The sequence below is a fragment of the Oncorhynchus masou genome, chromosome 18 (assembly GCF_036934945.1).
Source record: "Oncorhynchus masou masou isolate Uvic2021 chromosome 18, UVic_Omas_1.1, whole genome shotgun sequence".
Classification (NCBI taxonomy): domain Eukaryota; kingdom Metazoa; phylum Chordata; class Actinopteri; order Salmoniformes; family Salmonidae; genus Oncorhynchus; species Oncorhynchus masou.
In genome coordinates this window covers 6,216,547-6,241,183 of record NC_088229.1, presented here as the reverse complement: position 1 = coordinate 6,241,183, position 24,637 = coordinate 6,216,547, and the positions used below count along the sequence as shown (strand labels likewise).

The 24,637-nt window shown below is 45.7% G+C and overlaps 1 protein-coding gene across 1 annotated transcript; it reads right to left on the bottom strand.

Moving 5' to 3' along the window:
- Positions 1-1,808: 1,808 nt before the first annotated feature.
- On the bottom strand, positions 1,809-2,880 carry LOC135504648 (basic salivary proline-rich protein 4-like). Its single transcript, XM_064923403.1, has 2 exons — positions 1,989-2,880; positions 1,809-1,819 (listed from the first exon to the last, which is right to left on the bottom strand). Exons 1-2 carry the CDS (start codon positions 2,878-2,880, stop codon positions 1,809-1,811), a joined length of 903 nt encoding a protein of 300 aa, XP_064779475.1.
- Positions 2,881-24,637: the final 21,757 nt, after the last annotated feature.

Genomic DNA, 24,637 nt, shown 5'->3' with positions numbered 1-24,637 from the left:
GTGTGCATAAATGCCTGTGTGGGTGTGTGTGTGTGTGTGTGTGTGTGTGTGTATAGACGCATTCGTTTGTGGTATCTTCTGGAGTATGTGCGCGTGCGTGTGTCCCTATGGGACTTGCAATCATGGTCGGTAGACGCATCAGTTTGTGGTTCTCTCCTGGAACGTAAACAATCATTAAGTTGTCTGGAAAGACTGGGAATGCAGTTCCAATTTTCCCATGATTCCCCAGGCCTGAATACGGACTAGTTTTAGGCCTAAACCTAGCTTTAAAAAAAAAAAAACAGACATGGGTGGAACATTTTGGGAACCCGGTTCCACTGCATTCCCACCCATTCTCACCGATGTTTATAAATGCTTTCAACACCGCACATCGCTAAAAGACAAGTTTTGGTTATTGGGAGAGCCTGTCTGGTTATTGGGAGAGCGTGAGGTGAGAAGAGTGGAACTAATTTTAGAATGCACAGAGGTGATTTGTGGCTCTGCTTATGCATTGTGGGTAGATTTCTAGGCCCCGGGGCATTGGTGAATGTTTAATGGAAGTGTGTGTGTGTGTGTGTGTGTGTGTGTGTGTGTGTGTGTGTGTGTGTGTGTGTGTGTGTGTGTGTGTGTGTGTGTGTGTGTGTGTGTGTGTGTGTGTGTGTGTGTGTGTGTGTGTGTGTGTGTGTGTGTGTGTGTGTGTGTGTGTGTGTGTGTGTGTGTGTGTGTGTTGATAAAAGCTATGAAGATGTGGCATCTCACACGTGTGTGTTTATTTTTAAAATTTTTATTTCACCTTTATTTAACCAGGCTAGTTGGTAAGCAAGTTCTCATTTACAACTGCTACCTGGCCAAGATAAAGCAAAGTGTGTGTGTGTGTGTGTGTTTATCTCAATTTATCTCAACACCTCCAATTGACTCAAATTATGTCAATTAGCCTATCAGAAGCTTCTAAAGCCATGATGTCATTTTCTGGAATTTTCCAACCTGTTTAAAGGTACAGTCAACTTTGTGTATGTAAACCTCTGACCCACTGGAATTGTGATAAAGTGAATTATAAGTGAAATAATCTGTCTGTTAACAATTATTGAAAAATTACCTGTGTCATGCACACAGTAGATGTCCTAACCGACTGGCCAAAACTATAGTTTGTTAACAAGAAATTTGTGGAGTGGTTGAAAAGCGAGTTTTAATGACTCCAACCTCAGTGTATGTAAACTTCCGACATCAACCGTATTCTGATCGTGAAGTGCTGTGTATTTAATAGTATTGGGGGACCAATGAGGCCATCTGCAGTGCATGCAGAAACTATGTGTGCTACAACAGGCTCAATAATATTAGCCCCTGGGGATTCAGTTTTATTTACCTTTATTTAACCAGGCAAGTCAGTTAAGAACAAATTCTTATTTTCAATGATGGCCGGGGAACAGTGGGTTAACTGCCTGTTCAGGGGCAGAACAACAGATTTGTACCTTGTCAGCTTGGGGGTTTGAACCCGGGGTTTGAACTCACAACCTTGTGGTTACTAACCACTAGTCCAACGCTCTAACCACAAGGCTACCCTGCCCACCTCTACCACTCTAACCACTAGGCTACCCACCACCTCTACACTCTAACCACTAGGCTACCCTGCCACCTCTACACTCTAACCACTAGGCTACCCTGCCACTGCCTCTACACTCTAACCACTAGGCTACCCTGCCGCCTCTAACCACACTCTAACCACTAGGCTAACCACCCTGCCGCCTCTACACTCTAACCACTAGGCTACCCTGCCGCCTCTACACTCTAACCACTAGGCTACCCTGCCGCCTCTACACTCTAACCACAGCTTACTTCTCAGCTGGACGAAACAGGGACACAGTGGAATTAATATTTCATAACAACAAGGGAAACGCCGACTGCAGGAATAACCACTACAATGGTGCTATACATATTGATTGATTTCCCTCTGTGGCCCCAGGCTGTGGGTCTTGGCCATCCCTCTGTGGTCCCGGGCTGTGGGTCTTGGCCATCCTTCTGTGGTCCCGGGCTGTGGGTCTTGGCCATCCTTCTGTGGTCCCGGGCTGTGGGTCTTGGCCATCCCTCTGTGGTCCCGGGCTGTGGGTCTTGGCCATCCCTCTGTGGTCCCGGGCTGTGGGTCTTGGCCATCTCCCTCTGTGGTCCCGGGCTGTGGGTCTTGGCCATCCCTCTGTGGCCCCCGGCTGGGGGTCTTGGCCATCCCTCTGTGATCCCGGGCTGTGGGTCTTGGCCATCCCTCTGTGGCCCCCGGCTGTGGGTCTTGGCCATCCCTCTGTGGTCCCGGGCTGTGGGTCTTGGCCATCCCTCTGTGGCCCCAGGCTGTGGGTCTTGGCCATCCCTCTGTGGCCCCAAGCTGGGGGTCTTGGCCATCCCTCTGTGATCCCAGGCTGTGGTTCTTGGCCATCCCTCTGTGGCCCCAGGCTGGGGGTCTTGGCCATCCCTCTGAGGCCCCAGGCTGGGGGTCTTGGCCATCCCTCTGTGGCCCCAGGCTGGGGGTCTTGGCCATCCCTCTGTGGCCCCAGGCTGGGGTCTTGGCCATCCCTCTGTGGCCCCAGGCTGGGGGTCTTGGCCATCCCTCTCTGGCCCCAGGCTGGGGTCTTGGCCATCCCTCTGTGGCCCCAGGCTGTGGGTCTTGGCCATCCCTCTCTGGCCCCAGGCTGGGGGTCTTGGCCATCCCTCTGTGGCCCCAGGCTGGGGGTCTTGGCCATCCCTCTCTGGCCCCAGGCTGGGGTCTTGGCCATCCCTCTGTGGTCCCGGGCTGTGGGACTTGGCCATCCCTCTGTGGCCCCAGGCTGTGGGTCTTGGCCATCCCTCTGTGGTCCCGGGCTGTGGGTCTTGGCCATCCCTCTGTGGCCCCAGGCTGGGGGTCTTGGCTGTGGACATATTATATATCCTCATTATATTTCTGTGGATCCTGCCTGGTCCTTACAGTGGTCATTGAGTAACTGATTTATGTATTGATTTATTAGACTCACTGTGACCTCAAGCTGTGGGTTATAGAACAGTTTAAAGATAATCTCTTTCTCTAGCATGATTCTGGCCCGCCCCAGAATAGTCAGATCTGATCGGATTTGGTGACTCCAGATAATCTGAAACATTGCACAGATCAGAGAACAATTCTCTCCCGCTGCATCCTGTAGAGAGAAACACACCACGGTTAGGAGAGCACAGTGCGTGCCTAGACGTTTGTGTATGTGTGTGTGCGTGTGCATGTCAGTGTGTGTGTGAAATAGTGAATGAGAGAGAGGAGAGAGAGTGTGCTAGTCATTGCATGTGTGTTTGTGTGTGTGTATTGGAGCATAGTTGATCCCCAGGCATTGTAATTCTATTTCCTGCAATAATAATCTGTTGTGATTGGCTGGCAGAGTACTGTGAACTGCCGTAGCGCAGTGCTCTAAGCAGCGAGGGCCTGTGAACTACCGTAGCGCAGCGCTCTAAGCAGCTAGTAGCTGTGAACTGCCGTAGCGCAGTGCTCTAAGCAGCTAGGGCCTGTGAACTACCGTAGCGCAGCGCTCTAAGCAGCTAGGGCCTTTGAACTGCCCTGGCGCAGTGCTCTAAGCAGCGAGGGCCTGTGAACTGCCGTAGCGCAGCGCTCTAAGCAGCGAGGCCATGTGAACTGCCGTAGCGCAGCGCTCTAAGCAGCGAGGGCCTGTGAACTGCCGTAGCGCAGTGCTCTAAGCAGCGAGGGCCTGTGAACTGCCGTAGCGCAGTGCTCTAAGCAGCGAGGGCCTGTGAACTACCGTAGCGCAGCTCTCTAAGCAGCGAGGGACTGTGAACTGCCGTAACGTAGAGCTCTAAGCAGTGAGGGCCTGTGAACTGCCATAGCGCAGTGCTCTAAGCAGCTAGTGCCTGTGAATCGTTCCAGCTTTACAGAAGGAAATATTAAAGCCACACAATGCAGGCTTTCAATCCACACCAAATACCTATATTGCTGCCATAGGCTATCCATCGTAACATCTGGTAGTGCCTGTCTTGACAAATTAGACAAAGCCTAACTATAAAACGTGGATCGTTCTACAGTAAGCCTACTGATCTGTCAATCAAATCTGTCATCAGTTGATCTGTCAATCGACTGATGGCTCAAATCAGCTGATCAACTCAGCCATGAGATACACTGTAGCCTATTATGGGTTATCACAATAGTGAATTGGATTGGCTAATGTAGGGGACACGCCCCCCTCCAGCGTAAGGGACCCCAACACAATTGGTGGAGAGAATTTAGCAGTTTTAAAGCTCATAACCTACAATTCTACACATTTTTGTTATGTCTAATGTGTATTCATGGGATATTTGAGTGACAAAACAATTAAAACAATATATATGGGCTAAAAAAAACATTTAAAACAAAAATAACGTTAGCTGACATGGGCTCGTTGATCTGGACATTTCTGACAAGTTATAAACATCTATCTGTAATGACAAGAGGAACTAATGATGCACTAGCCAATTTCAAAATCACACCTTGTGCATTCCACTATTACAAGTTTCAAGAGTACGTTTAAAGCCATGAGGAATTCATTTAAAATATATATATTTATATATATATTTTTTTTGGGGGGTATTAAGATATATAAAACTACAGTTGTTGATGTTTATGGCTGCATTTCAGATATACATCATGTACAGTGACTTGCAAAGGTATTCACCCTGCATTTTTCCTATTTTGTTGCCTTACAACCTGGAATTCAAATTGATTTTTTGGGGGGGTTTACATAATTTGATTTACACAACATGCCTACCACTTTGAAGATGCTACATGCTTTTTTTGTTATTGTGAAACAAACAAGAAATAAGACCAAAAACGGAAAACTTGAGCATCATAACTATTCACCTCCCCAAAGTCAATAATTTGTAGAGCCACCTTTTGCAGCAATTACAGCTGCGAGTCTCTTGGGGTACGTCTCTATTAGCTTGGCGCATCTAGCCACTCGGATTTTTGCCCATTCTTCAAGGCAAAACTGCTCCAGCTCCTTCAAGTTGGATGGGTTCCTCTGATGTTCAGCGATTTAAGTCATACCACAGATTCTCAATTGGATTGAGGTCTGGGCCTTGACTAGGCCATTCCAAGACATTTAAATGTTTCCCCTTAAACCACTCAAGTGTTGCTTTAGAAGTATACTCAGGCCCTTGTCTTGCTGGAAGGTGAACCTCCGTCCCAGTCTCAAATCTCTGGAAGACTCAAACAGGTTTCCCTGAAGAATTTCCCTGTATTAAACGCCATCATTACATCTATTCTGACCAGTTTCCCAGTCCCTGTTAATGAAAAATGGTGGTGTTCTCAGGGTGATGAAAGGTGTTGGGTTTGTGCCAGACATAGCGTTTTCCTTGATGGCCAAAAAGCTACATTTTAGTCTCATCTGTCCAGAGTACCTTGCATTTGTTTAGAGAGTCTCCCACATGCCTTTTGGCGAACACCTAATGTGTTTGCTTATCTTCCATAAAGCCCAGCTCTGTGGAGTGTACGACTTAAAGTGGTCCTATGGACAGATACTCCAATCTCCGCTGTGGAGCTTTGCAGCTCCTTCAGGGTTATCTTTGGTCTCATTGTTGCCTCTGATTAATGCCCTCCTTGCCTGGTCTGTGAGTTTTGGTGGGCGGCCCTCTCTTGGCAGGTTTGTTGTGGTGCCATATTCTTTCCATTTTTTAATAATGGATTTAATGGTGCTCTGTGGGATGTTCAAAGTTACAGATATTGTTTTATAACCCAACCCTGATCTGTACTTCTCCACAACTTTGTCCCTGACCAGTTTGGAGAGCTCCTTGGTTTTCATGGTGTCGCTTGCTTGGTGGTGCCCCTTGCTTAGTGGTGTTGCAGACTCTGGGGCCTTTCAGAACAGGTGTATATATACTGAGATCATGTGACAGATCATGTGACACTTAGAGTGCACACAGGTGGACTTTATTTAACTAATTATGTGACTCCTGAAGGTAATTGGTTGCACCAGATCTTATTTAGGAGCTTCATAGTAAAGGGGGTGAATACATATGTACACACCACTTTTTGAAACAAGTAATGTTTTTCATTTCACTTCACTAATTTGGACTATTTATTGCTGTTACTATTTTGTGTACGTCCGTTACATGAAATCCAAATAAAAATCTATTTTAATTACAGGTTGTAATGCAACAAAATAGGAAAAACGCCAAGGGGGATGAATACTTTTGCAAGGCACGGTATTTTTGTACATTTGAATGTTGCAGTAATAGGACCGAGGCCTAGCGTTTGAGTGAGTAAAAGATACAATTATTTTGATAGCAAGCCCTGATCCCAATGACTCGACTGCAGTGAAACAGAACTGCTCTATTTCAGGGCCTCACCAGGCTCATTTAAATTTCCTGAAGCAAGCAGGAAAATTCTCAGTGACCAAAGAGTGATCAAGTTAAGATCAGACTTCTGTAGCACCCCAGTCAATGTGATATAGATTGGTTCTGCTGCACACACACACACACACACACACACACACACACACACACACACACACACACACACACACACACACACACACACACACACACACCCTGTCTCTTTCACGCTGATCGTGACGTCCAATCTCACAGCTCTACTGAAGCTGACCTCTCACTGTGACGTAATGCTGCTGATTATGCAATGTGTCCTAGTGGTGTGTGTGTGTGTGTGTGTGTGTGTGTATCTGTGTGTGCGTGTGTGTACTCTGCGTCACAGTCAGTCTGACCCAATCAAACCACTAGCTATTTCACAACCTGTGAGAACAGTAGAACTCTGCCTGACAAGTAGATCATTCTCTAGTTGTTTCTGTTGTTGTTGTTGTTGTTGTTGTTAAGACCAGAGGCCAGAGGCCAGTTCTACACCGAGTGGTCAGGATTCCATTGGAAAGTGGGACGAGTTAGTGATCTATAATAAAGGACACGGCCTGTTAGACTAATGATTTTGTCTCTGTCTCATTCCCTTTTGTACAGTAGTGCACTACTTTTCACAAGGGCCCTTATAAGAGGGAATATGAGTCTCTGGTCAAATGTAGTGCACTACAAAGGGAATAGGGTCTAAAGTAGTGCACTATGAAGGGAATAGGGTCTAAAGGAAGTGCACTATGAAGGGAATAGGGTCTAAAGTAGTGCACTATAAAGGGAATAGGGAATAGGGCTCTAAAGTAGTGCACTATATAGGGAATAGGGCTCTGGTATATAGTAGTGCACTATATAGGGAATATGGTCTAAAGTAGTGCACTATAAAGGGAATAGGGTCTAAAGTAGTGCATTATAAAGAGAATAGGGTCTAAAGTAGTGCACTATATAGGGAATAGGGTCTAAAGTAGTGCACTATATAGGGAATAGGGTCTAAAGTAGTGCACTATGAAGGGAATAGGGTCGAAAGTAGTGCACTATATAGGGAATAGGGTCTAAAGTAGTGCCCTATGAAGGGAATAGGGTCTAAAGTAGTGCACTATAAAGAGAATAGGGTCTAAAGTAGTGCACTATAAAGGGAATAGGGTCTAAAGTAGTGCACTATATAGGGAATAGGGTCTAAAGTAGTGCACTATGAAGGGAATAGGGTCGAAAGTAGTGCACTATATAGGGAATAGGGTCTAAAGTAGTGCCCTATGAAGGGAACAGGGTCTAAAGTAGTGCACTATAAAGGGAATAGGGTCTAAAGTAGTGCATTAAGGGAATAGGGTCTAAAGTAGTGCACTATAAAGGGAATAGGGTCTAAAGTAGTGCACTATATAAGGAATAGGGTCTAAAGTAGTGCACTATGAAGGGAATAGGGTCGAAAGTAGTGCACTATATAGGGAATAGGGTCTAAAGTAGTGCCCTATGAAGGGAACAGGGTCTAAAGTAAAGTGCACTATAAAGGGAATAGGGTCTAAAGTAGTGCACTATATAGGGAATAGGGTCTAAAGTAGTGCATTAAGGGAATAGGGTCTAAAGTCGTGCACTATAAAGGGAATAGGGTCTAAAGTAGTGCACTATATAGGGAATAGGGTCTAAAGTAGTGCACTATGAAGGGAATAGGGTCTAAAGTCGTGCACTATAAAGAGAATAGGGTCTAAAGTAGTGCATTAAGGGAATAGGGTCTAAAGTAGTGCACTATATAGGGAATAGTGTCTAAAGTAGTGCACTATGAAGGGAATAGGGTCTAAAGTCGTGCATTAAGGGAATAGGGTCTAAAGTAGTGCACTATATAGGGAATAGGGTCTAAAGTAGTGCACTATAAAGAGAATAGGGTCTAAAGTAGTGCACTATAAAGTCAATAGGGTCTAAAGTAGTGCATTAAGGGAATATGGTCTAAAGTAGTGCACTATATAGGGAATATGGTCTAAAGTAGTGCACTATATAGGGAATAGGGTCTAAAGTAGTGCACTATGAAGGGAATAGGATGTCATTTGGAATGAACATTTTGTCTGTAGAGCTTCAGACCAGAGGCCTGTTCAGGAGGAGAAAAACATGACAAAATCAATCAATCAATCAATCAAATGTATTTTTAAATCCCTTTTTACATCAGCTGATGTCACAACGTTCCTCAGGCAGTGTGTGTGTGTCTTTGTTCTACTGCACTGCCTATTTGACCAGCTCACAGTAGTCGTCGCGCACAGATTGTGTGTCTCCCAAGTCTCACCCTGTTCTCCGCAGCCAGTAGGACCAGGTTGAAGTAGGCATCAGGGCACGGTGTTGGCTCGAGTGGGTTGTGGGTCCTCCTGTCCCAGCTTTCATAGCTCTTCCCCATCTCCCAGCTCTCCAAACAGGCCTGCCTGCGTTCCCAGCTCCCCTTCCTGGGTATGCTTCTCCTCCCAGCTCTCCGAACGGGCCTGCCTGCGTTCCCAGCTCCCCTTCCTGGGTCTGCTTCCTCTCCCAGCTCCCCTTCCTGGGTCTGCTTCCTCTCCCAGCTCCCCTTCCTGGGTCTGCTTCCTCTCCCAGCTCCCCTTCCTGGGTCTGCTTCCTGCTTCCTCTCCCAGCTCTCCGTACAGGCCTGCCTGCGTTCCCAGCTCCCCTTCTATTCTAAATATAATGTTTACATATCTTGCATCACTCATCTCATATTTATATACTATATACTGTATTTTATACCATCTACTGCACCGTGCCTATTTTATTCATTATTACATTTTTATTTTCCCTTTATTTAACCAGGTAGGCCAGTTGAGAACACCTTTATTTAACCAGGTAGGCCAGTTGAGAACACATTTATTTAACCAGGTAGGCCAGTTGAGAACACCTTTATTTAACCAGGTAGGCCAGTTGAGAACACCTTTATTTAACCAGGTAGGCCAGTTGAGAACACCTTTATTTAACCAGGTAGGCCAGTTGAGAACACCTTTATTTAACCAGGTAGGCCAGTTGAGAACACCTTTATTTAACCAGGTAGGCTAGTTGAGAACACCTTTATTTAACCAGGTAGGCCAGTTGAGAACACCTTTATTTAACCAGGTAGGCCAGTTGAGAACACCTTTATTTAACCAGGTAGGCCAGTTGAGAACACCTTAATTTAACCAGGTAGGCCATTTGAGAACACCTTTATTTAACCAGGTAGGCCAGTTGAGAACACCTTTATTTAACCAGGTAGGCCAGTTGAGAACACCTTTATTTAACCAGGTAGGCCAGTTGAGAACACCTTTATTTAACCAGGTAGGCCAGTTGAGAACACCTTTATTTAACCAGGTAGGCCAGTTGAGAACACCTTTATTTAACCAGGTAGGCCAGTTGAGAACACCTTTATTTAACCAGGTAGGCCAGTTGAGAACACCTTTATTTAACCAGGTAGGCCAGTTGAGAACACCTTTATTTAACCAGGTAGGCCAGTTGAGAACACCTTTATTTAACCAGGTAGGCCAGTTGAGAACACCTTTATTTAACCAGGTAGGCCAGTTGAGAACACCTTTATTTAACCAGGTTGGCCAGTTGAGAACACCTTTATTTAACCAGGTAGGCCAGTTGAGAACACCTTTATTTAACCAGGTAGGCCAGTTGAGAACACCTTTATTTAACCAGGTAGGCCAGTTGAGAACACCTTTATTTAACCAGGTAGGCTAGTTGAGAACACCTTTATTTAACCAGGTAGGCCAGTTGAGAACACCTTTATTTAACCAGGTAGGCCAGTTGAGAACACCTTTATTTAACCAGGTAGGCCAGTTGAGAACACCTTTATTTAACCAGGTTGGCCAGTTGAGAACACCTTTATTTAACCAGGTAGGCCAGTTGAGAACACCTTTATTTAACCAGGTAGGCCAGTTGAGAACACCTTTATTTAACCAGGTAGGCCAGTTGAGAACACCTTTATTTAACCAGGTAGGCTAGTTGAGAACACCTTTATTTAACCAGGTAGGCCAGTTGAGAACACCTTTATTTAACCAGGTAGGCCAGTTGAGAACACCTTTATTTAACCAGGTAGGCCAGTTGAGAACACCTTTATTTAACCAGGTAGGCCAGTTGAGAACACCTTTATTTAACCAGGTAGGCTAGTTGAGAACACCTTTATTTAACCAGGTAGGCCAGTTGAGAACACCTTTATTTAACCAGGTAGGCCAGTTGAGAACACCTTTATTTAACCAGCTAGGCTAGTTGAGAACACCTTTATTTAACCAGGTAGGCCAGTTGAGAACACCTTTATTTGACCAGGTAGGCCAGTTGAGAACACCTTTATTTAACCAGGTAGGCCAGTTGAGAACACCTTTATTTAACCAGGTAGGCTAGTTGAGAACACCTTTATTTAACCAGGTAGGCCAGTTGAGAACACCTTTATTTAACCAGGTAGGCCAGTTGACAACACCTTTATTTAACCAGGTAGGCCAGTTGAGAACACCTTTATTTGACCAGGTAGGCCAGTTGAGAACACCTTTATTTAACCAGGTAGGCCAGTTGAGAACAAGTTCTCATTTACAACTGAAACCTGGCCAAGATAAAGCAAAGCAGTGCAACAAAAACAACAACACAGAGTTACATATGGAATAAACAACCGTTGAGTCAATTACACAATAGAAAATCTGTATACAGTGTGTGCAAATGAAGTAAGGAGTTAAGGCAATAAATAAGCCAATAGTGGCGAAGTAATTACAATATAGCAATTAACACTGGAGTGATATATGTGCAGATGAGGATGTGCAAGTAGAGATACTGCTGTGCAAAAGAGCAGAAAAAAACAAATATGGGGATGAGGTAGGTAGTTGTTTGGATGGGCTATTTACAGATGGGCTGTGAACAGCTACAGTGATCGGTAAGCTGCTCTGACAGCTGATGCTTGAAGTTAATGACGGAGATATAAGTCTCCAACTTCAGTGATTTTTGCAATTCGCTCCAGTCATTGGCAGCAGAGAACTGGAAGGAAAGGCGGCCACTGGATGACCAGTGAGATATACCTGCTGGAGCGCGTGCTACTGGTGGGTGTTGCTATGGTGACCAGAGAGCTGAGATAAGGCGGGGCTTTACCGAGCAAAGGCTTATAGATGACCTGGAGCCTGTGGGTTTGGCGGCGAATATGTAGCGAGGACCAGCCGACTAAAGTATACAGGTCGCTATGGTGGGTGGTATATGGGGCTTTGGTAACAAAACGGATGGCACTGTGATAGACTGCATCCAGTTAGCTGAGTAGAGTGTTGGAGGCTATTTTGCAAATGACATCGCCGAAGTCAAGGATCGGCAGGATAGTCAGTTTTACGAGGGTATGTTTGGCTGCATGAGTGAAGGAGGCTTTGTTGCCAAAGCCCCATATACCACCCACCATAGCGACCTGTATACTTTAGTCGGCTGGTCCTCGCTACATATTCGCCGCCAAACCCACAGGCTCCAGGTCATCTATAAGCCTTAGGAAGCCAATTCTAGATTTAATTTTGGATTGTAGATGCCTAATATGAGTCTGGAAGGAGAGTTTACAGTCTAACCAGACACCTAGGTATTTGTAGTTGTCCACATATTCTAAATCAGAACCGTCCAGAGTAGTGATGCTAGGCGGGCGGGTGGGCAGGTGCGGGCAGCGATCGGTTGAAGAGCATGCATTTAGTTTTACTAGCGTTTAAGAACAGTTAGAGGCCACGGAAGGAGTGTCCCAAAACCGCACTTCCAAAGGCCTAAACAATACAATGACCCCCATCTCTACCTCTGTAGCAGGTAGCTCTGGTAGCTCTGTAGCTCTGTCTGAGGAAACCTTTCATCCAATGAGTCCGAACATGACAGCACTGAACAGAACTTACCACCTTGGCTTTCTTAGTGGGCTCGTAGTCCATCCATATAGCAGGCCGTGGATGGTGTGTGTGTGCTCTCTGTGAGCTGCGGGCGGGTTGTGGGCTTGTTCCTGACGCTACGCAAAGCCCCCACGAGCACAGGAGAGTCACAGGAAACAGAGGAATCCTACTTCCTGTTAGAGGGGAAACTCCACAACGGACTGATAATAAACTCCAATCTGACCTGATAACAGAGGAACGAACACACACACGCACGCACGCACGCACACGCACGGCAAGCAGACCCAGTGGCACTCATCATTCTTTGTTTATATACAGGCACTCACCATAGCTCGCAAGAATAAACGTAAACGTACACTAAAGTAAACTTTGTGCAATTCGTTTCCCCCACAAATCTATTTGTATGACAGTTCAGCAGGCGTGATCTGTTCATGCCATTCCTTCCCTCCCCTTTAAGGAAGTGAAGGTTATTTATAATATGGGGACATATAACATGGAGAAAATCAGACCTCTCTGGAATGGAAATGTATGTCTCTCCCTTCAGCAAAATACATTTGACCCCAATCCTCTCTGAACGCATGAGGGGAAAAAAACCGCTCCCCGATATCCAAAATAGTAATTAAAACGTGACCCTCCCCGATATCCAAAATAGTAATTAAAATGTGACCCTCCCCTATATCCAAAATAGTAATTAAAACATGACCCTCCCCTATATCCAAAATAGTAACTAAAACGTGACCCTCCCCTATATCCAAAATAGTAATTAAAACGTGACCCTCCCCTATATCCAAAATAGTAACTAAAAACGTGACCCTCCCCCCTATATCCAAAATAGTAATTAAAACGTGACCCTCCCCTATATCCAAAATAGTAACTAAAACGTAACCCTCCCCGATATCCAAAATAGTAATTAAAACGTGACCCTCCCCTAATATCCAAAATAGTAATTAAAACGTGACCCTCCCCTATATCCAAAATAGTAATTAAAACGTGACCCTCCCCTATATCCAAAATAGTAATTAAAACGTGAACCTCCCCTATATCCAAAATAGTAACTAAAACGTGACCCACCCCGATATCCAAAATAGTAATTAAAACGTGACCCTCCCCTATATGTAAATAGTAATTAAAACGTGACCCTCCCCTATATCCAAAATAGTAATTAAAACGTGACCCTCCCCTATATCCAAAATAGTAACTAAAACGTGACCCTCCCCAATATCCAAAATAGTAATTAAAACGTGAGCCTCCCCTATATCCAAAATAGTAATTAAAACGTGACCCTCCCCTATATCCAAAATAGTAATTAAAACGTGACCCTCCCCTATATCCAAAATAGTAACTAAAACGTGACCCTCCCCTATATCCAAAATAGTAATTAAAACGTGACCCTCCCCTATATCCAAAATAGTAATTAAAACGTGACCCTCCCCTATATCCAAAATAGTAATTAAAACGTGACCCTCCCCTATATCCAAAATAGTAACTAAAACGTGACCCTCCCCTATATCCAAAATAGTAATTAAAACGTGACCCTCCCCTATATCCAAAATAGTAATTAAAACGTGAGCCTCCCCTATATCCAAAATAGTAATTAAAACGTGACCCTCCCCTATATCCAAAATAGTAATTAAAACGTGACCCTCCCCTATATCCAAAATAGTAACTAAAACGTGACCCTCCCCTATATCCAAAATAGTAATTAAAACGTGACCCTCCCCTATATCCAAAATAGTAACTAAAACGTGACCCTCCCCTATATCCAAAATAGGAAAGATCTCCTTGATAGATTCATGCAATGCTTTTATTATCGTAGTATTTGCATGTCCAAGAAAAAATACCTTTTTATAATAAAAAATAAACAAAATACCACACAAATTACCGAAACTACAGGCTAAGAATGGACCGAGAGAGAGGCCAATGTGTTCAACTTACCATATTTCTCCAATGCCAAGTCATTGTGTCTTGTTTGCGATACAACTGTCCCTGTTGGCAAATAATTAATTCTGTGACGTCATTAGGAATCTGAGCAAGGCACTTTCAAAAGTTAGGCCAACCTTTCCACCCAGACAGAGTAGGCCAACCTTTCCACCCCAGACAGAGTAGGCCTACCTTTCCACCCCAGACAGAGTAGGCCAACCTTTCCACCCAGACAGAGTAGGCCAACCTTTCCACCCAGACAGAGTAGGCCTACCTTTCCACCCAGACAGATTAGGTCTACCTTTCCACCCCAGACAGAGTAGAACCTACCTTTCCACCCCAGACAGAGTAGAACCTACCTTTCCACCCAGACAGAGTGACCTACCTTTCCACCCAGACAGAGTAGGCCTACCTTTCCACCCCAGACAGAGTGACCTACCTTTCCACCCCAGACAGAGTAGGTCTACCTTTCCACCCAGACAGAGTAGGCCAACCTTTCCACCCAGACAGAGTAGAACCTACCTCTCCACCCAGACAGAGTAGACCTACCTTTCCACCCCAGACAGAGTAGGACCTACCTTTCCACCCCAGACAGAGTAGAACCTACCTTTCCACCCCAGACAGAGTAGAGCCCACCTTTCCACCCCAGACAGAGTAAAGCCCACCTTTCCACCCCAGACAGAGTAGAGCCCACCTTTCCACCCCAGACAGAGTAAAGCCCACCTTTCCACCCCAGACAGAGTAGAACCTACCTTTCCCCCCAGACAGAGTAGGACCTACCTTTCCACCCCTGACAGAGTAGGCCTACCTTTCCACCCCTGACAGAGTAGACCTACCTTTCCACCCCAGACAGAGTAGGACCTACCTTTCCACCCCAGACAGAGTAGGTCTACCTTTCCACCCCAGACAGAATAGGGCCTACCTTTCCACCCCAGACAGAGTAGGCCTACCTTTCCACCCCTGACAGAGTAGACCTACCTTTCCACCCCAGACAGAGTAGGCCTACCTTTCCACCCAGACAGAGTAGGCCCACCTTTCCACCCCAGACAGAGTAGGTCTACCTTTCCACCCCAGACAGAGTAGGCCTACCTTTCCACCCCTGACAGAGTAGACCTACCTTTCCACCCAGACAGAGTAGGCCCACCTTTCCACCCCAGACAGAGTAGGTCTACCTTTCCACCCCTGACAGAGTAGACCTACCTTTCCACCCCAGACAGAGTAGGTCTACCTTTCCACCCCAGACAGAGTAGTGCCCACCTTTCCACCCCAGACAGAGTAGGGCCTACCTTTCCACCCCAGACAGAGTAGGCCTACCTTTCCACCCCAGACAGCGTAGGACCTACCTTTCCACCCCAGACAGAGTAGGACCTACCTTTCCACCCCAGACAGAGTAGGACCTACCTTTCCACCCCAGACAGAGTAGACCTACCTTTCCACCCCAGACAGAGTAGAGCCCACCTTTCCACCCCAGACAGAGTAGGCCTACCTTTCCACCCAGACAGAGTAGGCCTACCTTTCCACCCAGACAGAGTAGATCTACCTTTCCACCCCAGACGGAGTAGGCCTACCTTTCCACCCAGACAGAGTAGGTCTACCTTTCCACCCCAGACGGAGTAGGCCTACCTTTCCACCCAGACAGAGTAGGTCTACCTTTCCACCCCAGACAGAGTAGGTCTACCTTTCCACCCCAGACAGAGTAGGACCTACCTTTCCACCCCAGACAGAGTAGACCTACCTTTCCACCCCAGACAGAGTAGGGCCTACCTTTCCACCCCAGACAGAGTAGGCCTACCTTTCCACCCCAGACAGAGTAGGACTCCACCAGACAGGAGACTAGTTAAGCTATAACTGCTGGCTACTCTCTTCTTCTGTGGTTTAACCCAACGAGAGAAAGTCACAAGTGTTTCCTTAAAATCTGTCTGGGTTTAAACCTCTTCTTGATCAACGGAAAGCACCAGAGGACAACTAGGTCTATGTACCTACGGTCTCCACGGAGGACCTGTGTAAGACATCCACACGTGTTAACCCCAGACAAGTCTGCCGGCTCAGACAGTATCCTTAGCCCCGCCCTCAGAGTATGTGCAGACCAGCTGGCTGTTGTGTTTTCAGACATTTTTCACTCTCGATCTCAGGCCACTATTCCCATCTGCTTCAAGAGTCCTCTATCGTCCTGTGCCCAAGAAAGGAAAGTAAGGGAACTTTGAATGACTATCGACCCATAGCACTCACCTCCATCCCCATGAAGTGCTTGGAGAGGCTAGTCAAAGACCATATTACCTCCTCCCTCCCCCGACATCACTCGCCCCTCTTCAATTCACCTACCGCCCTGACAGACCCACAAGACGACACCTTCGCCACCCTTGTACTGCGACACAACCCTCTCCCATCTGGACAAAAAATAATGCATATGTGAGGATGCTGTTTATTGACTACAGCTCGGGCCTTTCAATACACAGTTCCCTCTAAGCTCACCCACACTGCTCACGGCCCTGGGTCTGAACTCCTCCCTATGCAACTGAGTCTTGGCAGCCCACCCCCAGGTGGTGAAGGTAGGCAACACTTCCTCCTCAACACTGATTCTCTTTCCACGGGGCACCACAAGGGTGCGTCCTCAGACCCCTCCTGTATTCCTTCCACCAGACAGGTCACTCACCTTTGATCCCGATTGACTGATCAATCTTCTAGGCATCTCTAGACAGATCACCAAACATTTCCAGTAGAAAAAAACAAGGATCAAGGCTTAATTTCCTTTGATTAGATAGGGTGTTTCCACTGTTGACAGAGTAGGTGCACTTGATTCCACCCCTGACAGTGGTAGGTGCACTTGATTCAACAGCCCTGTTGGTAGGCCTACCTTTCCACCCCAGACAGAGTGAACCTGACCTTTTCCACCCCAGTTGGTGGTAGGTGCCTTTGATTCAGACAGCCTACCTTTGGTGGTAGGGCCTACCTTTCCACCCCTGACAGGTAGTAGGTGCCTTGATCCAACAGCAGGTGGTAGGTGCACTTTTTCCAGCCCTGACAGTGGTAGGTGCACCTGATTCAACAGCCCTGTTGGTGGCAGGTGCACTTGATTCAACAGCCCTGTTGGTGGTAGGTGCACTTGATTCAACAGCTCTGTTGGTGGAGGTGAACCTGATTCAACACCCCTGACAGTGGTAGGTGCTACTTGATTCAACACCCCAGACAGTGGTAGGTGCACTTGATTCCAACCCCAGACAGTGGTAGGTGCACTTGATTCCAGCCCTGTTGGTGGTAGGTGCTACCTTTGACAGAGTAGGTCTACCTTGATTCAGCCCAGACAGAGTAGGTGCTACCTGATTCCACCCCAGTTGGTGGTAGGTGCACTTGATTCAACAGCCCTGTGGTGGAGTAGGTGCACTTGATTCAACAGCCCTGTTGGTGGTAGGTAGAACCACTTTCCAACAGCCCTGTTGGTGGTAGGTGCACTTGATTCAACAGCCCTGTTGGTGGTAGGTGCACTTCCAACCCCTTGATTCAACAGCCCTGTTGGTGGTAGGTGCACTTGATTCAGAAGCCCTATAACTGCTGGTAGGTGCACTTGATTCAACAGCCCTGTTGGTGGTAGGTGCACTTGATTCAACAATCTGTTGGTTAGGTGCACTTGATTCAACAGCCCTGTTGGTGGTAGGTGCACTTGATTCAACAGCCCTGTTGGTGGTAGGTGCACTTGATTCAACAGCCCTCGATTCAAGTCTGTGGTAGGTGCACTTGATTCAACAGCCCTGTTGGTGGTAGGTGCACTTGATTCAACAGCCCTGTTGGTGGTCAGGTGCACTTGATTCAACAGCCCTGTTGGTGCCAGGTCCCATCTGATTCAACAGCCCTGTTGGTGGTAGGTGCACTTGATTCAACAGCCCTGTTGGTGGTAGGTGCACTTGATTCAGAAGCCCTGTTGGTGGTAGGTGCACTTGATTCAACAGCTAGTCTGTTGGTGGTAGGTGCACTTGATTCAACAGCCCTGTTCAGGTGCACTTGATTCAACAGCCCTGTTGGTGCACTTGATTCAACAGCCCTCTTGGTGGTAGGTGCACTTGATTCAAAGCCCTGTTGGTGGAGGTGCTGTTGATTCAACAGCCCTGTTGGTGGTAGGTGCACTTGATTCAACAGCCCTGTTGGTGGTAGGTGCACTGATTCAACAGCCCTGTTGGTGGTAGGTGCACTGATGCAACTGATTCAGGCAGCCCTGTTGGTGAAGGTGCACTTGATTCAACAGCCCTGTTGGTGGTAGGTGCACTTGATTCAACAGCCCTGTTGGTGGTAGGGCACTTGATTCAACAGCCCTGTTGGTATTCCCTGTGATTCAACAGCCCTGTTGGTGGTAGGTGCACTTGATTCAAGCCCTGTTGGTGGTAGGTGCACTTGATTCAACAGCCCTGTTGGTGGTAGGTGCACTTGATTCAACAGCCCTGTTGGTGGTAGGTGCACTTGATTCAACAGCCCTGTTGGTGGTAGGTGCACTTGATTCAACAGCCCTGTTGGTGGTAGGTGCACTTGATTCAACAGCCCTGTTGGTGGTAGGTGCACTTGATTCAACAGCCCTGTTGGTGGTAGGTGCACTTGATTCAACAGCCCTGTTGGTGGTAGGTGCACTTGATTCAACAGCCCTGTTGGTGGCAGGTGCACTTGATTCAACAGCAGCCCTGTTGGTGGTAGGTGCACCTGTTTTATTCAACAGCCCTGTTGGTGGTAGGTGCACTTGATTCAACAGCTCTGTTGGTGGTAGGTGCACTTGATTCAAAGCCCTGTTGGTGGCAGGTGCACTTGATTCAACAGCCTCTGTTGGTGGTAGGTGCACTTGATTCAACAGCCCTGTTGGTGGTAGGTGCACTTGATTCAACAGCCCTGTTGGTGGTAGGTGCACTTGATTCAACAGCTCTGTTGGTGGTAGGTGCACTTGATTCAACAGCCCTGTTGGTGGTAGGTGCACTTGATTCAACAGCCCTGTTGGTGGTAGGTGCACTTGATTCAGAAGCCCTGTTGGTGGTAGGTGCACTTGATTCAACAGCCCTGTTGGTGGTAGGTGCACTTGATTCAACAGCCCTGTTGGTGGTAGGTGCACTTGATTCAACAGCCCTGTTGGTGGTAGGTGCACTTGATTCAACAGCCCTGTTGGTGGTAGGTGCACTTGATTCAACAGCCCTGTTGGTGGTAGGTGCACTTGATTCAACAGCCCTGTTGGTGGTAGGTGCACTTGATTCAACAGCCCTGTTGGTGGTAGGTGCACTTGATTCAACAGTTCTGTTGGTGGTAGGTGCACTTGATTCAACAGCCCTGTTGGTGGTAGGTGCACTTGATTCAACAGCTCTGTTGGTAGTAGGTGCACTTGATTCAACAGCCCTGTTGGTGGTAGGTGCACTTGATTCAACAGCCCTGTTGGTGGTAGGTGCACTTGATTCAAAGCCCTGTTGGTGGTAGGTGCACTTGATTCAACAGCCCTGTTGGTGGTAGGTGCACTTGATTCAACAGCTCTGTTGGTGGTAGGTGCACTTGATTCAACAGCCCTGTTGGTGGTAGGTGCACTTGATTCAACAGCTCTGTTGGTGGTAGGTGCACTTGATTCAACAGCTCTGTTGGTGGTAGGTGCACTTGATTCAACAGCCCTGTTGGTGGTAGGTGCACTTGATTCAACAGCCCTGTTGGTGGTAGGTGCACTTGATTCAACAGCTCTGTTGGTGGTAGGTGCACTTGATTCAACAGCCCTGTTGGTGGTAGGTGCACTTGATTCAACAGCCCTGTTGGTGGTAGGTGCACTTGATTCAACAGCCCTGTTGGTGGTAGGTGCACTTGATTCAACAGCTCTGTTGGTGGTAGGTGCACTTGATTCAACAGCCCTGTTGGTGGTAGGTGCACTTGATTCAGAAGCCCTGTTGGTGGTAGGTGCACTTGATTCAACAGCACTGTTGGTGGTAGGTGCACTTGATTCAACAGCTCTGTTGGTGGTAGGTGCACTTGATTCAACAGCTCTGTTGGTGGTAGGTGCACTTGATTCAACAGCCCTGTTGGCGGTAGGTGCACTTGATTCAACAGCCCTGTTGGCGGTAGGTGCACTTGATTCAGAAGCCGTGTGCACCAGGTAGTCAAAGTGTTCCGAATGATTTTGTTTTCTGAAAATAAAAACTCTGCCTGCCCGGCAGACCGGAAGATCTGTGGCATAATGAGGTTTGCCTACTGCACTGGCCAATCGGATAGCTCAAATCACCGTTCCTACAGCATCCACGACCTCGGCCACAGCTACTCCCTACTTCCTACTCTCACTACAGCTGCAACGAACGAGTGTCAATATTTACCATTGTTACAGTGTTAATATGTGTATGTAATATATAACATGTAATATGTCTCCAATCCAAAGTTAAATCTAGAATTGGCTTCCTATTTCGCAACAAAGCATCCTTCACTCATGCTGCCAAACATACCCTTGTAAAACTGACCATCCTACCAATCCTCGACTTTGGCGATGTCATTTACAAAATAGCCTCCAATACCCTACTCAACAAATTGGATGCAGTCTACAGTGCAATCCGTTTTGTCACCAAAGCCCCATATACTACCCACCACTGCGACTTGTACGCTCTCGTTGGCTGGCCCTCGCTTCATACTCGTCGCCAAACCCACTGGCTCCATGTCATCTACAAGACCCTGCTAGGTAAAGTCCCCCCTTATCTCAGCTCGCTGGTCTCCATAGCATCTCCCACCTGTAGCACGCGCTCCAACAGGTATATCTCTATAGTCACCCCCAAAACCAATTCTTTCTTTGGCCGCCTCTCTTTCCAGTTCTCTGCTGCCAATGACTGGAACGAACTACAAAAATCTCTGAAACTGGAAACACTTATCTCCCTCACTAGCTTTAAGCACCAGCTGTCAGAGCAGCTCACAGATTACTGCACCTGTACATAGCCCACCTATATTTTAGCCCAAACATCTACCTCTTTCCCTACTGTATTTAATTATTATTTATTTAGCTCCTTTGCACCCCATTATTTTTATTTCTACTTTGCACATTCTTCCACTGCAAATCTACCATTCCAGTGTTTTACTTGCTATATTGTATTTACTTTGCCACCATGGCCTTTTTTTGCCTTTACCTCCCTTATCTCACCTCATTTGCTCACATCGTATAGACTTGTTGATACTGTATGTTTGTTTTACTCCATGTGTAACTCTGTGTTGTTGTATGTGTCGAACTGCTTTGCTTTATCCTGGCCAGGTCGCAATTGTAAATGTGAACTTGTTCTCAACTTGCCTACCTGCTTAAATAAAGGTGAAATAAAAAATAAAATAAAAATATATATTTACCATTGTTACAATGTTAATATGTATATATATTTACCATTGTTAGTGTAAATATGTATATACAGTGTTAATAGGTAGCTAACGCTAATGTTAGTTATCCGGCTAACTTTAGCTAGGCTAAGGGTTATGGGTTAAGGTTAGGGATACGGTTAAAAGGTTAAGTTTAGGGGGAAGGGTTAGCTAACATGCTAAGTAGTTACAAAGTAGCTAATTAGCCAGAATGCTGAAGTTGTCTGTGATGAGATTGAACGTGCAGGTAGACTATTTAAATAGTGGGTGGAGGAATTGACTGACAAATCCTTTGGATATAACAGTCTAATTTAATTTGTCAAACAGGTAGGCCTACCTCATTTCTTAAATAGGAAGAAATGAGCTCCAACCCAAAGCCATCCTGTTGTTAGTAAAGTTAATTCATAATTAATATGATTAAATTGAAATGAATTATGTCTACTTTCAGCCACATTTCTGACTGATTGTACTGCTGACTCGGCATAACAATGAAAGTTACTCGAAAAATGATTACTGCGAGGTCAATACCTCTGAGAAATATATCACGGGCAATAAATATGTTGTTTTTATCAAAGTTGACTTCCGGTTTTCCTCATCTTCGGCTCTCGTTCATTATACGGAACAGTCTATATTTGTCCGCTGCGCAATACTTTTCTGTGTGCTTTTCCGAGCACGGATTTCATAACCGATATCTCCCGCAAACTCGACCAGTAAGACTGTAGCTGCAGTTTACAGTTGTCACCACTAGAGGTCAGTGAGAGGCAAGGATTGCAGCGTGAGATGGGACTCGTTTTTCCATTTTCCATTTAAGTAATTTCGCAGACGCTCTTATCTAGAACGTGAGTGAGTGTATACATTACATACCTTCCCACCTTCTCCATACTGCCCCCCCCCCTGTGGGAATCAAACCCACAAGCCTGGTGTTGTAAACAACATGCTCTATCTACCAACTGAGGCACACAGGAGCATGCCACACCAGTTTGCTGTAGAAGTATTTGTGTCTGGATTTTAAATCCAAAATGGCACCTTATTCCCTATATTGTGCACTGCTTTTCATTGGGTTCTTGTAAAAAGCAGTGTACTATATAGGGAATAGGGTGCCATTTTGGATTCAGATAGTATGTACTACTGTGTAAACAGCAGTAAAGCCAAGGGTAAGACTACATCTCAAATGGAACCCTATACTGCACTACTTTTGAGCAGAAGGCTCATAGAGCTCTGGTCTAAAGTAGTGCACTATATAGGGAATAGGGCTCTGGTCTATAGTAGTGCACTATATAGGGAATAGGGCTCTGGTCTAAAGTAGTGCACTATATAGGGAATAGGGCTCTGGTCTATAGTAGTGCACTATATAGGGAATAGGGCTCTGGTCTAAAGTAGTGCACTATATAGGGAATAGGGCTCTGGTCTATAGTAGTGCACTATATAGGGAATAGGGCTCTGGTCACTATATAGGGAATAGTGCTCTGGTCTATAGTAGTGCACTATATAGGGAATAGGGCTCTGGTCTAAAGTAGTGCACTATATAGGGAATAGGGCTCTGGTCTAAAGTAGTGCATTATATAGGGAATAGGGCTCTGGTCTAAAGTAGTGCACTATATAGGGAATAGGGCTCTGGTCTAAAGTAGTGCACTATATAGGGAATAGGGCTCTGGTCTATAGTAGTGCATTATATAGGGAATAGGGCTCTGGTCTATAGTAGTGCACTATATAGGGAATAGGGTTCTATAAAGTAGTGCACTATATAGGGAATAGGGCTCTGGTCTATAGTAGTACCACTATATAGGGAATAGGGCTCTGGTCTATAGTAGTACCACTATATAGGGAATAGGGCTCTGGTCTATAGTAGTACCACTATATAGGGAATAGGGCTCTGGTCTATAGTAGTACCACTATATAGGGAATAGGGCTCTGGTCTATAGTAGTACCACTATATAGGGTAGTAGTGCACTATATAGGGAATAGGGCTCTGGTCTATAGTAGTAGGGCTCTGGTCTAAAGTACACTATATAGGGAATAGGGCTCTGGTCTATAGTAGTACCACTATATAGGGAATAGGGCTCTGGTCTATAGTAGTACCACTATATAGGGAATAGGGCTCTGGTCTATAGTAGTACCACTATATAGGAATATATAGTGAATAGGGCTCTGGTCTAATAGGAATAGTGTCACTATATAGGGAATAGGGCTCTGGTCTAAAGTAGTGCATTATATAGGGAATAGGACTCTGGTCTAAAGTAGTGCACTATATTGGGAATAGGGCTCTGGTCTAAAGTAGTGCACTATTTATATCAGGAATAGGATGCCATTTGGGACTATATAGGAATAAGGCTCTGGTCTGAAGTAGTGCCTATATAGGATGTCCTTGTGTTAGGGAATAGGGCTCTGGTTAAAGTTTTATAAATAAGGCTCTGGTCTGAAAGATCCTGGTCTATTTACCACTATATAGGGAATAGGGCTCTGGTCTAAAGTAGTGCACTATTTAGGAATAGGGCTCTGGTCTAAAGAAGTGCACTATATAGGGAATAGGCCTTTGGAAATAGTGCACTATATAGAAATAGGGCTCTGGTCTAAAGTAGTCTATATAGGAATAGGGCTCTGGTCTATAGAACTATACAAGGGCTCTGGTCGAAGTAGTGCACTATATCAGTAATAGGATGCCATTTGGGACAAGGTAGGCCAAGGCCAGGATGTCCTTGTGTTACATCCTTATTTTACAAAAATCTACTGAAAGATCCTGTCTTTCTTTTTTTCATTCTCATGGATCTATAGAAATACAATCTATAGAAATACGATCTATAGAAATACGATCTATAGAAATGCGCTCTATAGAAATACAATCTATAGAAATACGCTCTATAGAAATACGATCTATAGAAATACGCTCTATAGAAATACGATCTATAGAAATACGATCTATAGAAATACGATCTATAGAAATACTATCAATAGAAATACGCTCTATAGAAATACGATCTATAGAAATACGCTCTATAGAAATACGATCTATAGAAATACTATCAATAGAAATACGATCAATGGAAATATGATCTATAGAAATACAATCTATAGAAATATTAATCATTGACTTGAATGGGAAGAAACATTCTATAGATTATATTTATATGGTGAGCTCCCTTTTTTAAATGTACCTCCCTTCTACTCTCCTAGAAGGGTAGTATCCTCCTATCAGAACAAGGCCAGGGTAGTATCCTCCTATCAGACCAAGGCCAGGGTAGTATCCTCCT

Coding starts and splice junctions, on each gene's coding strand:
- LOC135504648 (XM_064923403.1), bottom strand. CDS start 2,880: ATGTCCACAGCCAAGACCCCCAGCCTGGGGCCACAGAGGGATGGCCAA.